The sequence below is a fragment of the Globicephala melas genome, chromosome 10 (genome assembly GCF_963455315.2).
Source record: "Globicephala melas chromosome 10, mGloMel1.2, whole genome shotgun sequence".
NCBI lineage: Eukaryota > Metazoa > Chordata > Mammalia > Artiodactyla > Delphinidae > Globicephala > Globicephala melas.
In genome coordinates, this window is record NC_083323.1 from 58,679,054 (window position 1) to 58,693,724 (window position 14,671).

Below are 14,671 nucleotides of genomic sequence, written 5' to 3' on the forward strand. Positions count from 1 at the left end.
CAACATCACTAATTATTAGAGAAATGCAAATCAAAACTACAATGAGGTATCACCTCACATCAGTTAGAATGGGCATCATCAGAAAATCTACAAACAACAAATGCTGGAGAGGGTGTGAAGGGAACCCCCTTACACTGTTGGTGGGAATGTAAATTGATGCAGCCACTATGGAGAACAGTATGGACGTTCCTTAAAAAACTAAAAATAGAATTACCATATGACCCAGCAATCCCACTACTGGGCCTATACCCAGAGAAAACCATAATTCAAAAAGACACATGCACCCCAATGTTCATTGCAGCGCTATTTACAATAGCCAGGTCATGGAAGCAGCCTAAATGCCTATCAACAGATGGATGGATAAAAAAGATGTGGTACATATATACAGTGGAATGTTACTCAGCCATCAAAAGGAACGAAATTGGGTCATTTGTAGAGATGTGGATGGACCTAGAGACTGTCATACAGAGTGAAGTAAGTCAGAAAGAGAAAAACAAATATATATTAATGCATATATGTGGATCTAGAAAAATGGTACAGGTGAACCAGTTTGCAAGGCAGAAATAGAGACACAGATGTAGAGAACAAACGTTTGAACACCAAAGGGGGAAGCGGAGGTGGGCGTGATAGTGGTGAGATGAATTGGGAGATTGGGATTGACATATATACACTAATATGTATAAAATAGATAACTAATAAGAACCTGCTGTATAAAAAATAATAAATAAAATTAGTTTTTTAAAAAGAGCTGAGTGCTGATAATAAAGATTTGGGACTTATTCAGAAATATTTATGAATTGCCTACCATGTGCCAGCTACCATAGGCACTGGAGATACAGCAGTGAACAAAGCAAAAAAAGAAAAAGACAAAATTCTTACTTTCATGGAGCCTATATATATATATATATATATATATGTGTGTGTATATAAATATATATGTGTATATATATAAATATATGTGTGTGTATATATATATTTGGAGCTTATATTAGGGGAAAGTACAATAAATAAGTAAAATTTATAGTATGTCAAATAGTGATTTGTAGAGAAAAATAGGAAGAGGGAGTACAGTGGGAAGAGAAGGGTACTATAATTTTAAATAGGATGACTAGGGGGAAGGCCTCATTGAAAAGGTGGTGTTTAAGCAAAGACTTGAAGGATGTGAAAGAGTGAGCCTTGTGCAAAGTATTATAAGAGGACCTTAGAGGTGATCATTAGGACTCTGGCTTTTACCCTTAATGAGGTAGGAAACCAATGGAGGATTTTTGAATAGAGGAATGACATGTTCTGACTTAAACTGTCAAAGATCACTCTACCTTGTTGAGAATAAACTATAGTGAGGTTCAAGGGCTGAAGAGTTTTTACAATGATCTGTATGAAAGAAAGACAAGAGGGATTAGATTCTGGATATATATATATATATATATATATTTGATTCTGGATATATTTTGAAGGTAGAGCTGACAGGATTTGCCAATAATTGGATTCTGGGAAGTGAAAAAGCCTTTGGTACAAGTGAAAGGATGAGAAGGCCAAAGTCTCCTTAGTGAATGTCTTAATGAATATCTGTATTTACAGGGTTGGGTGGAAGAAGAGCTAGCAAAGAGGCTGAGGAGGTGAGGTAAGAGGAAAATGGTAAGAGAGATAGAGTGTGCACATGAAAGCAGTCCTTCATCTTGGTATTTAAAATTGGGCTTGGGACTTCCCTGGTGGCACAGTGGATAAGGCTCTGCGCTTCCAATGCAGGGAGCCTGGGTTCGATCCCTGGTCAGGGAACTGGGTCCCACTTGTATGGTGCAACTAAGAGTTCACATGCCGCAACTACGGAGCCCGCCTGCTGCAACTAAGACCTGGTGCAACCAAAATAAGTAAATAATAAATATTTTTTAAAAAAACCATAAAATTGGGCTTAAATCAGAGAGATCTGAGCTGGCATATTGGCTCCACTATTTTCTAGCTGGGTGATTTTTTAGCAAATTATTGAGTCTCTTTGAGCTTCAATTTCTTAATTTATGAAATGCAGTCATAATACCAACCACATAGATGTTTTGAGAATTAAATGAGGAAATGATGTCCAAAGAACTTAGCCTTTTGCCTGGCATGTATTAATACTTGAAACTTGAGTTCCTATCATATGAAATGTTTAAATGGTGTAAAATGCCTCTGTCTTCAAAGGTTTACAAACTAGATTGAGAGTTAACAGATGAAAATGATTTGAATCAAAATTCAAGATTAGTAAATTAGAAATCACAGGGTGATGAATGATTGATGTCAAATGTATTATGTAGTCAGTTGATCAGTCCTTTCTCTGCTGTTTGGATAGGTAGCATGAAAAATGCCTTATTAATACTGAGAAATGGGATTTTTAGATTGATATTGAAAATTTAATTTTTGAATAGGTAATTCATGCTCAACCTCATAATATTAAAGGTATAAAAGGGTGCGTGGTAAAAAGTTGCCCTCCTACATGTGTCCTCAACAAACTTCTTCGCAGATTCAACTAGTGTTAACTTACCTGTTTCTTGTCCAGGCATCTTGTGTATACACATTTGAGTGGTGTGTGTGCGCATGTTATTTTTTACATTAATGTTAGTATCATATATACAATGTTCTGTAACTTGGCGTTTTTAAGTAGCCTTATTGAGATACAATTCACATACCATACAATTCACTCAGTATACCTTGCTTTTTAAATATTGAGTTGGCCAAAATGTTCCTTCGGTTTTTAAGTAAAAATAAAAGACATATTTTTCATTTTCACCAAGAACTTTATTAAACAATGTAGTCACCGTTTTGTTCCACTACCTTCTGCCATTTTTCAGTCAAGTTCATAATTCCATCTTCCCAAAACTTTTTTTTTTTTTTTTTTTGCGGTACGCGGGCCTCTCACTGTTGTGGCTTCTCCTGTTGTGGAGCACAGGCTCTGGACGCGCAGGCTCAGAGGCCATGGCTCACGGGCCTAGCTGCTCCGTGGCATGTGGGATCTTCCCGGACCAGGGCACAAACCCGTGTCCCCTGCATCGGCAGGCGGACTCTCAACCACTGTGCCACCAGGGGAGCCCTTCCCAAAACTTTTTATCTTTTTGAGCAAAGAACTGTTCCAGGTGCCTTTTACAGTCTTCCAGGGAATTGAAATTTTTTCCATTAAGAGATTTTGTAAAGACCAAAATAAATAAAAATCTGAAGGTGCTATGTCTGCTGAATATAGTGGATGAATCAGAACTTCCCAGCCAAGCTGTAACAGTTTTTGCGTGGTCATCAAAGAAACATGTGGTCTTGCATTATCCTGATGGAAGATTATGCGATTTCTATTGACTAATTCTGGACGCTTTTCGTCGAGTGCTGCTTTCAGTTCAGAAGCAGTACTTGTTGGAATTAATCGTTTGGTTTTCCAGAAGGAGCTCATAATAGAGGACACCCTTCCAATCTCACCATATACACACCATCACCTTCTTTGGATGAAGACCAGCCTTTGGTGTGGTTTGGTAGTGGTTCATTTCGCTTGCCCCACAATCTCTTCCGTTCTACATTATTGTACAGTATCCACTTTTCATTGCGCGTCACAATTTGTTTAAAAACGAAACATTTACGTTTAATTAGAAAATCAGAAATAAGGTCAAGAGGTTTTTTCCTGCTTAAGTTATGTGGAACCCAAACATCGAAGCGATTAACATAACCAAGCTGGTGCAAATGTTTTTCAGCTCTTGATTTTGATATTTTGAGTATGCCGGCTATCTCCTGCATGGTATAATGTTGATTGTTCTCAATTAATGTCTTGATTTGATCACTATCAACTTCATCTGGTCTGCCCGACCGAGGAGCATCGTCCAGCAAGAAATCTCCAGCACGGAACTTTGCAAACCACTTTTGACACGTTCGATCAGTCACAGCACCTTTTCCATACACGGCATAAATCTTTCTTTGCGTTTCAGTTGCGCTTTTACCTTTCTTGAAATAATAAAGCATAATATGCCGAAAATGTTCCTTTTTTTCTTCCATCTTCAATATTAAAATGGCTACACAAAAATTCACCAGTTTTGATGTTTTCTTTTAAATGTACACTGATATGACAGCTGTCACAATACAGTCTAACCAAATTGTTTCTAATGAAGTTAAAGACAACTAAGCACTACTAGAGTCATCTTATGGAAGACAACTGAACGAACTTTTTGGCCAACCCAGTATGTTGTTTTAAAACATTTTGAAGTCAAATGCATATAAAAATGGGTAAGATTTGGGCTTCCCTGGTGGTACAGTGGTTGGGAGATTGCCTGCCAATGCAGGGGACACAGGTTCAAGCCCTGGTCTGGGAAGATCCCACATGCTATGGAACAACTAAGTCAGTGTGCCACAACTACTGAGCCTGCGCTCTAGAGCTTGCGAGTCACAACTACTGAGCCCACATGCCACAACTACTGAAGCCTGTGCACCTAGAGACCATGCTCTGCAGGAAGAGAAGCCACCGCAATGAGAAGCCAGTGCACCGAAACGAAGAGCAGCTCCCACTCGCCACGACTAGAGAAAGCCCGTGCGTGCAGCAGTGAGACCCAGTGCAGGCAAAAATAAATAAAATGAATAAATTTATTTTAAAAAGTGGGTAAGATTTGATATTATAAGTTATTTATTTATTTATTTGATTGTGCCGGGTCTAGTTGCGGCTCAAGGGCTTCTCAGGCATAGTGGCATGCGACCTGTTAGTTGCAGGATGCATGTGGGATCTAGTTCCCTGACCAGGGATCAAACCTGGGCCCCCTGCCTTACGAGCACGGAGTCTTAACCACTGTGCCACCAGGGAAGTCCCTATAAATTCTTATTTGAGGCTTTAAAAGTGTTTTGTTCTACTAATGTAATTGTGCCCAAATGAAATGTGTGAAATGACTTCATTTTCAGCTATTTTGTTTTTACTCATCTATTTCCCTTTTGAAATAATGTCCCAGTATAGGAGCAGAACCCATAATATAATAATAAAGTAATACAACAGTGTGTAAAAACTACATGTAACATTCTCATTTGACCAGAGAAGGGGACGTGGAGGTGCTGAGAAGACTGCTGAATGAGCCAGAGACCTGAGGTTAGGGACTGGGAGCCAGTGGGGGACTGAGATTTCAGTTACCAACAGCAATAGCAAGGTCAGTGGTCAACAGTGGTGGATGCTATCCAAGCTAAACAACCAGTTGTACCAGTCTGTCAGCTTCAAGTCTACCAGATCAGCATCCTCTGCAGAATCCATCACCGACTGTCTGTTTCCCTGTCATCTGGAGGTTTTTGTAAACTTCTGTCCATATCTACACAGTTTTGGGAAGGAAGGAGAAGGGAGGAACAACTCTATTAGAAAGTTGAATTTTGAATTGCCTGAGTATTTACATTCCTTTTCCCTAGGTGGTCTTAGTGTTACTTAAACGAGGAGAAGAAAGAAGGAATGGAGTCTTCTGAGGAAGATTAGGAGTTATAGGAAGTAAAGAAATTGTATTGCTTTGTAAACAAACACCCTCTAAACATACACACACACACACACACACACACACACACAGAGTAAATGATATATTTAAAATGTTAGGTGATCTCTAAGTGCCTGGGTTACATAAGACTTTTTTTTCCTCTATACTTTTCAGAATTCTCTGACTATTCTACAGTGAACATAATACTTTTATAACCAACAAAATTCTTAAAAGTGTAACTAAAATCAAAAGACTTGTTCTCCAGGAAACTGAGAAAAAATAAAGTACCAACATGGGAAAGATCAAGATTCTTACTTAAGGTCCATTACTTAAGAAATGGACCTTAGAGATCACTTAGAATCTAGATTCTAGATTAATACTATTCACTGTATCATCTGTAGGCCAGTGCTCATCCATGAACTGTTACTGGTTAATGATGAGATAAGGTTAAAAAAGAAATTAAGCTTTTAGAAACTTTTATAGCAGTTTGACATCACTGCTACATCCAAGTGTATGATCATTTTTCTAGTAATTGATTTTATTGTTTCTTTACAAAAGTATTGGTCCACAACCTGGTTGGAATGCTATAAAAACTTGGCAGCCCTATCAGTCTACCCATTTAAAAATATATTGATCTATGAAATGCAGAAATCTGAGAAGCAGTCATTCTGTCTGATCTTGTCTAACCCTTCACCGGTGTCTGTCTAACACAAAGTGTTAGTAGCTGCCAAGCACTATTGTAAATGCTTTATGAGTATTTGCTGGTTCAATCTTCATAACAACCCTATGCTGTAGGTACTGTTGCATTATCCCCATTTCATAGGAAACTGAGGCACAGAGAGGTTATGTTACTCACCCAAGGTTACACAGCTGTAAGTGGTAAAACTGGAATTTGAACCCAAGGTAGTCTGACTTCAGAGGCCATGTTATGCTTTGCAGCCACTCCACACTTAATGGGTGATTACCTACCATGTTTCTCAATAGAGGGTGCTGTTGGCTTGTTGAGTAGAACAAGTGTTCCACATAGTATCCCTCCCTGCCTGCCTGTCCCACTCACTGAATGCCCAATGAGAAAAAAAAAAAAAAAGCTCCCCTCTCCCATTTCCAAATGTTTCCTTGGTTGAAAACCTTCTAGAGCTGACCAGCATATTCCCTTAGTTGTAAAGTTCTATAGGAATCTGCTTTCTAACTGCTGGTTGGTCTTAGACGTGTACTTCGAAACTAGTAAAGTCTTTTTTCAGGACAAATATCTATCTGTGCACTGATCTGCATATAGGATTTTTGGAGCCTTCCTTTTCTTGGTTGTTCTCCTTGGATCAGCATGTCATTACACTCCTTAAAATGAGAATATAGAGCCCAGTAAGGCTATTAATCACTTAATATAGATTCTGGGGCTTCCCTGGTGGCACAGTGGTTAAGAATCCACCTGCCAATGCAGGGGACATGGGTTCGATCCCTGGTCCGGGAAGATCCCACGTGCCGCGGAGCAACTAAGCCTGTGCGCCACAGCTACTGAGCCCGTGTGCCGCAACTACTGAAGCCCACGCGCCTAGAGCCCGTGCTCTGCAACAAGAGCCTCAACAAGAGAAGCCACCACAATGAGAAGCCTGCGTACCACAACGAAGAATAGCCCCCACTCGCCGCAAGCGGAGAAAAGCCTGCACGAAGCAACAAAGACCCAACGCAGCCCAAAACAATAAATAAAATAAATAAATTAAAAAATATATATAGATTCTGTTTTTTTAGTTACCCTTAACCTAGAATTACTTTGGTAGCAAATCATACTGTTAGCCCTCTTTGCACTTGTAATCATCTAAAACCCTGACTGAGGTCTTTATCCTTTGAGTTACTGTTGAGCCAGATCTTGTTCATCTGTTTTTTTTAACAATTTAAGTTTTGAATATAAGTGTAGTACTTATAGGTATACCTTATTTCTTCTAAATTGAGTCTTCATTTTGGCTTTTTGTTTTCCCTGAAGAGCCAGCAACACCCCCTGACATCCCCACCCACCCACCTTTAGTTCTGTCAGTAATCCACCAATTCTTCCTCCTTCTGTTGTCTGCAAAGTTGATAAGTATACCTGTTGTATCTTTAGTCAAGTTACTGATTTAAAAATCTTCAACTCATGCCATGTCGTGGCATGCCATTACATATTTTTTTCCATTTTGGCAAAGATCCTTTATGTGATTCATTATTGACATTAATCTAGCTAACACATCTACCTAATTCTGTGGTGGACAAACTTGTATGCATGTATATGGTAGATTGCAGTAAAGGATCTGGGATAATAGATAGTAAGGAAAATCTGCTTTTAGATAAGTAGATATTCTACTTAAAGATTGATTCTTTCCTTATATGAGCTGATACAGTAATTGTTCAGGAAAAAAAGACCACCCCCCCTTAGAAGTAGCTAAAGACTTATGTAATAAATGTATGAATAGATCAGAATTTGATTAAAGTAGGTTTATTCTTCACCATCTGTTAGAAAAGTCCTCTTGCATATTGACTATTGTTAGGGGGAAGCAGATCATCTTTGTGGACCTAGAAGCTTGGTGGGATTAAGACAGTAGTTTTGGGTGGATCTTTCATTTCTTTTTCTTTCTTGTGAGAACTACCTCTTTTTTTTTCTCCCCCACCAGGTTCATTCTGTAAATTAAGGAAAAGCTTTATTCTTTTTTCTCAGCTTGCTGAACTAAAGCAGGAGTGTCTTGCTCGTGGTTTGGAGACCAAGGGAATAAAACAAGATCTCATCAACAGGCTCCAGGCATATCTTGAAGAGCATGGTGAGTTCTTTGTGGAGGCAAAGAGTGATGTGAGTGAGGGGATTAATTTTTTTTTAATAAATTTATTTATTTATTTTTGGTTGCGTTGCGTCTTCATTGCTGCCTGCAGGCTTTCTCTAGTTGCGGTGTGTGGGGGCTACTCTTCCTTGCGGTGCGCGGGCTTCTCATTGCGGTGGCTTCTCGTTGCAGAGCACGGGCTCTAGGCGCACAGGCTTCATTCAGTAGTTGGGCTCGCGGGCTCTAGAGCGCAGGCTCAGTAGTTGTGGTGTACGGGCTTAGTTGCTCCGCGGCATGTGAGATCTTCCCGGACCAGGGCTTGAACCCGTGTTCCCTGCATTGGCAGGCAGATTCTTAACCACTGTGCCACCAGGGAAGCCCGAGAGGATTAATTTTTAGGCTCTGCCATACAGAAGATTTCTTCTTTTCCTTTAGGTTGTTGATGATGTAAGATTTTAATTAACTCTATCAAGAAAACTCTCGTCATCTAAAATAGTGGTTATAATGAGAAGAAATACCCCCCTTTTAAAAAGACATTGTAATTTTATTTCAACAAATTATTTTCAAGGAAGTATGGGAAAGCAAGCATCATTAGACTGAGAATCGGAAGATTTGAAGTCTAATTCCTCTTGAGCCAGAAATTTACTAGGTAACTTTGGACAGCCGCTGTTTTCAGGCTAAGTGTCTTTTGTAGTCTGTGAAGTGAGACAAGTGTCTCCACCCTTGAAATCCATAAACCATCGGCAGGCGGACTCTCAACCACTGCGCCGCCAGGGAATCCCCAGTACTGTGTTTTTTTAAGATGTAGCAGTCATCTAGTCTATTGATTCTAATTCCTGCATGGTATTCTATAATGTAAAGAATTCACCATGGGCTTCCCTGGTGGCGCAGTGGTAGAGAGTCCGCCTGCCGATGCAGGGGACGCGGGTTCATGCCCCGGTCCGGGAAGATCCCACATGCCGCGGAGCGGCTAGACCCGTGAGCCATGGCCGCTGAGCCTGCGCGTCTGGAGCCTGTGCTCCGCAACGGGAGAGGCCACGACAGTGAGAGGCCCGCGTACAGAAAAAAAAAAAAAAAGAATTCACCATGTTTTATTTAGTTCACCCAGTGACTGACTCCTGAACTACTTCTTTCATATTCCCTTATATTCCTGTGTGAGAGTCTTGGGGGTATATACCCAGGAATGGGGTTGCTAATAAATATCTGTTCATAAATGTATACTTAATATGACTAAACACCACTAAATTGTTTTTCTGAATTGCTGTATAAATTTCATCAGCAGCACATGAGGATTCACTGTCCTAACAAGTGGCCTAATTTTTGGTAATCTGTTAGTGGTTTCAGTTTACATTCCTCTACTTACTAAAAAGTTTAAACATGTCCTTTGTTCCTGGTTCTTTGGCTTTCTCCTTTGCCCATTTTTCTTTTGGGGTTCTCATTATTTGCTTGTTAGTTCGCAGGCATATCATATATTCTAGTGACTGTTCCCATGTTGGTTTTAGATACAAATATCTTCTTTGACAGTCGTTTCTTTTTCTGTGGTATCCTTTCCTATTTTGGGGTGTTTTTTTTTTTTGTACTTAAAAAAATATCATCTTAATCTTTTTTTTTATTAATTAATTATTTTTTGGCTGTGTTGGGTCTTCATTGCTGGCCGTGGGCTTTCTCTAGCTGCGGCAAGCAGGGGCTACACTTTCGTGGCATCGGGCAGGCTTCTCATTGCAGTGGCTTCTCTTGTTGCGGAACACGGGCTGTAGGCGCACAGGCTTCAGTAGTTGTGGCACACGGGCTTAGTTGCTCCGCGGCATGTGGGATCTTCCTGGACCAGGGCTCGAACCCATGTCCCCTGCGTTGGCAGGCGGATTCTTAACCAGTGCGCCACCAGGGAAGCCCCCTTTCCTAGTTCTGAAAAATAAGTTTTTTGCATAGTACTTTTGCTTCTGGGTTTTTTGTTTTGTTTTTGTTGTTTTAGAAATTCTTCCCCACCACTAAATTCTGCCACAGTACTTTTTAATTAATGTTATAGTTTGACCTCATCATGTTTAGTTCTTCAGTGCAGCTGGAGTTCAACCTCTTAATTGATGTTAGTTAGGTAGAGAATATAGTTTTTATCTCCTCCACGTGGAGCAAATTTTATGAACATTTCTGCCTTCATTATTGAATTTTATTTTGGGAAAGCAAAATGATTATAATTTTAGCCTAAGTACAGTGATCAAGATGGTTTTGTAGCAGGGCTTGACCTGATTATTTTAATATTCTTTAGCTGAAGAGGAGGCAAATGAAGAAGATGTACTGGGAGATGAAACAGAGGTGAGTTGGAGAGAGTAAGGTTAGTCACTGGCCTGGCAGTGTGCCACTGCCTTGGTCACGTTGCTAAACATCAATCATTAGAGGACTTCAATGCTAACTCGTTAGGGGAGCATAAAGGGGGAATGAAGGTTCTGAAAGATTGGTTCGTTTTGGAGTTCTCATATTCTTTTGATAGGTATTTACTCTTGATTTATTTTAACCATCTTGTTTCATTTGGTTTTAGGAAGAAGAACCGAAGCCCATAGAACTGCCTGTCAAAGAGGAAGAACCTCCTGAAAAAACTGTTGATGTGTAACTATCCGTTTTTTATAATGAGGACAGAGCAGACGGTTCTGGATTTTTTTAGTGTTACACTGTTGACCTCTTATACATTCCCATTGGAATGTATACATTCCCTTTTTTTTTTTAAATTTGGTTGCATCGGGTTTAGTTGTGGCTTGCTTGCTCCTTAGTTGTGGCATGCGAACTCTTAGTTGCGGCGTGCATGTGGGATCTAGTTCCCTGACCAGGGATTGAACTCAGGCCCCCTGCACTGGAAGGCGGATTCTTTACCACTGTGCCACCAGGGAAGTCCCCCATTGGCTTTTTCATTTCTCATTAGATCATACATTTTCAGAAAGGTCTTGTTCATTTCAAGTACATGGTCCCAGTGAAGCAAAGTAACTTTGTCTCTAGGTTATGTAATAGATACTTAGGACCAAGAGACTTCAAGCCCAGATAAAGTTTAGTTCTCTTAGCCTTTGTTGTATCACCGTAATAGATGATTCTTTTTCTGTATAGAGAATCATGCACATTTTCTGCATATAAGGAATTTTGTAAGGGAAGAGGGTGCTGAGCAAGGTTATGTCTCAACACTGTATTCTCTTTTCCTTTTTGATTTACAGTGGAGGAGGGGAGGACAAAGTACTAGAGTGAATAGTGGATCTTGATTTATTTAAATTATTACACAAGGTTGATCATAAACTTTTTTTTTTTTTTTTTTTTTGCGGTACGTGGGCCTCACTGTTGTGGCCTCTCCCCGTTGCAGAGCACAGGCTCCGGACGCGCAGGCTCAGCGGCCATGGCTCACGGGCCCAGCCGCTCCGCGGCATGTGGGATCTTCTCAGAACGGGGCACGAACCCGTGTCCCCTGCATCGGCAGGCGGACTCTCAACCACTGCGCCACCAGGGAAGCCCGATCATAAACATTTTTTATTTGGGGTTTCCCCGCAAATGTCCGGCCATCTTATACTCCAGCATGTCAAGAGCAGTTGAGTCCTTTTTAACATTTTTGTTCCTCATAGCTGTATTAATCCATTTAATTATAAAAGACAATTAAAAAAAAAAGACAATAGATGTAAAAAGTCAAAGTCAAACATTACATAGAGGAATATATAAATTGAAAATTAAGTACCCTTGTCTGCACCCCCACCTGACTTCCCAGAGGTTTTCAATATATTCTTTTGGAATATTTTATATGTGCATATACAGATACATATGTACATGCATATTGTCAGTTTCTTGATTTTTTTTTCACATATGGAGATCTTTCTATATCATCATATAATGTCTTTATTTAAATATTAGTTATAGGGACTTCCCTGGCGGTCCAGTGGTTAAGACTCCATGCTTCCACTGAAAGGGGCACAGGTTTGATCCCTGGTTGGGGAACTAAGATCGTGCATGCCTCATGGCACGGCCAAAAAAAATTAGTTATATATAGGCAAGGTTCTAAGTGTTTTACATGTATTCTCATTTAATCGTCACGTCAACGCTATGAAATGAGGATAATTATCCTAGTAAGTGGTAGGTCTCTCTTTTTTTTTTTAGCTTGTTGTTATGGGATATTACAAGTATATACAAAACTTAGGAGAATAGTAAATAGACCCCCATGAACCCATCACCTAGATTTAGTTGTTATCAACTTAGAATCTCATTCTTTCTGGCAGCTAACAGTATACTCCATTCTATGGATGAACAGTAATTTCACCAGTCTCCTGTTGATGGACATTTAGATTATTCATAATTGCAAAAAATACAGTGCATGTTCACATACAACTAATTGTAAATTTATGCAGGTATATCCAAAGGATAAGTTTCTAGCAATGGATTTTCTGCATTAGAGAAGATGTGCATTTAATGTTTTATTAGATTTTGTCAAATATTACTGCTTTCTAAAGCCATTTAGTTATCATCCATCATAGGAGGTTTATGTTTAGATATAATGCCTTGAGGAAATGGCCGATGGGATAGCTTTAAAATAGAGATGTTTTGGGGAGTTATGGGGCAAGAAGGAAGATGAAATAAATACAATGATAATTGGCCTGTGTGGGTTAAAAATTATGAAGTTTGAAAATCTGTAGTTTATTTTTATAATATGTAAAATGTGTAATTCCCTTGTTTAGAGGGCTTTAATTTTATCAGTGAATTTCTAAACAAATTGAAAATGTGTGTGGGAGGGGTTGTGTTTTTGCTTGTTAGAGGGATAGTAGTGGTTAAACTAAAGTATGTACAGAAAGATTCTGGGTCCCCGTAGTATGGAGAATGTTTTGTATGTGACTATGGGTAGGGGCGAAACTTCTGAGTGAAGAGAAGAAATTTGACATGAGCCCCAGAATATGACGTTATTTATTGCTTGAGCTTAATTGTGCCTGAGGGAGTTGGAACAGAGCTGAAGGAAGCTTCTTCTTTCTGGTTCCCTTTCTGCCATGAAGTGTACTGATGGGAATGTGGAGGAAGTCATTAGCCTGGTGGTTTGGTGAAGAGGGCTGCTATTTTAATGGCATTGGACTTCAAGTAGAACATTAAACTTCAGTGTCCCTTTCTGTCTGCACAAAACAGAGAGGATTGGGGAAGGAAAGATGGCTGGGAAATGGAAAGAAATCGGAAATTTCTTTAAAGTCAGAATGTACAGGGCTAATTTAGGTCCTTAGAACATTCAAAAGGAGATCCCCTTGCTTTGTCTTTTGTTTGAGTTTCTCCAAAAAGATACCTCTGTTTCTAGTTTGATTTTTTCCCCCCTCCTCAAGCCACAGCAGTTAAATATTGCAGGACTTAGTTATGGTCAGCAGGGGGCTCCCACTGCTTATCTGTCAGTCCAGGGACCTCCAACAAAAGGATGGAGGAGAGAATAAGTTCCTGTTCCAGAATTGCTTCCTCTGAAAATGCCATTAAACCATTACTACCTTTCAGGGCATCAAATGGGAAAAGTGTCTGGGATATTGGAACAAAAGCCTCCCATGTCTCTAAATGAGGGACCTTAATGAGACTGGTTATGACCCACAGTTTTATGGGAGTTGTTTGGTGGAGGGTTAATGCCCTTCCGTTTATCCTGAGTACTTCTGAACTTTGTCTCCCGCCCCCCTGGTCCCCCCTCTTTTGTTTTCTCTTAAACCTTTTGACTGGTAACTTACCATGTTTTCCTAATTCAAACTCCCCTTAGCCTTTTTTCTTCCCACTCCCTTTGGCATTTTTATTTATCCCACTTTGACTGTTCCAGCTGGTGCTATGGTCCCATGGGAGATATAAGGGATTTGTAAAAGAAGGAAACCAGACCTTGTAGAGCACTCATTAATTGTGATGAAAATTGAGAGCTGGTATTTAAATGAGGGTTAGAGGAATAGTCTACTTAGTCCAAAAGTACATTTAAAATTCCTAAAAGTAAATGAAATGATTTCCGGTGTACTTTGAGCATTTCCCTCAGTTCAGTATATTTAACCAGACTTCTTTCCTTGTTACTTTCTTATACTCTAGCAAAGTAGCTTAGTCTGTTATTTAAACTCTTTTATCAGTAGACGACACTTCAAGGAACTAAAGGTCTAATGGGCTTCATGTTTTTTTGGTCTGAAGGGTGGTAGAGAGATATGGGACAGAGGACATGATTCAGGTGAATTCTTATACACTTCAAAGGTTTTGGTTTAGAATATCAGTCTTCTGATTTTAAAAATCCCTTTTCCAGGGCAGCAGAGAAAAAAGTGGTAAAAATTACATCTGAAATACCACAGACTGAGGTAGGTATTCTTTCAGAAGAGCAGTCTATATATATATATCTTTCTGTTTCTTACCCTTTATTTTGTCTGTATCATCACTTTAAAATATTTACTCATAGGCAGAAAATCAGTATTGACAGATTTTGGTATTGATACATTTTTCTACCGGCCACAC

The 14,671-nt window shown here is 39.6% G+C and overlaps 1 protein-coding gene across 1 annotated transcript in view; it reads left to right on the forward strand.

Annotated features, from left to right (window-relative positions):
• SARNP (SAP domain containing ribonucleoprotein) overlaps positions 1-14,671 on the forward strand; it is a 51,792-nt gene that overhangs the window by 4,985 nt on the left and 32,136 nt on the right. The window contains exons 2-5 of the mRNA XM_030866718.2: positions 8,122-8,221; positions 10,482-10,528; positions 10,752-10,819; positions 14,466-14,517. Of these exons, the coding sequence (XP_030722578.1) occupies positions 8,122-8,221; positions 10,482-10,528; positions 10,752-10,819; positions 14,466-14,517 (267 nt within the window). The remainder of the gene's footprint in view (positions 1-8,121; positions 8,222-10,481; positions 10,529-10,751; positions 10,820-14,465; positions 14,518-14,671) is intronic.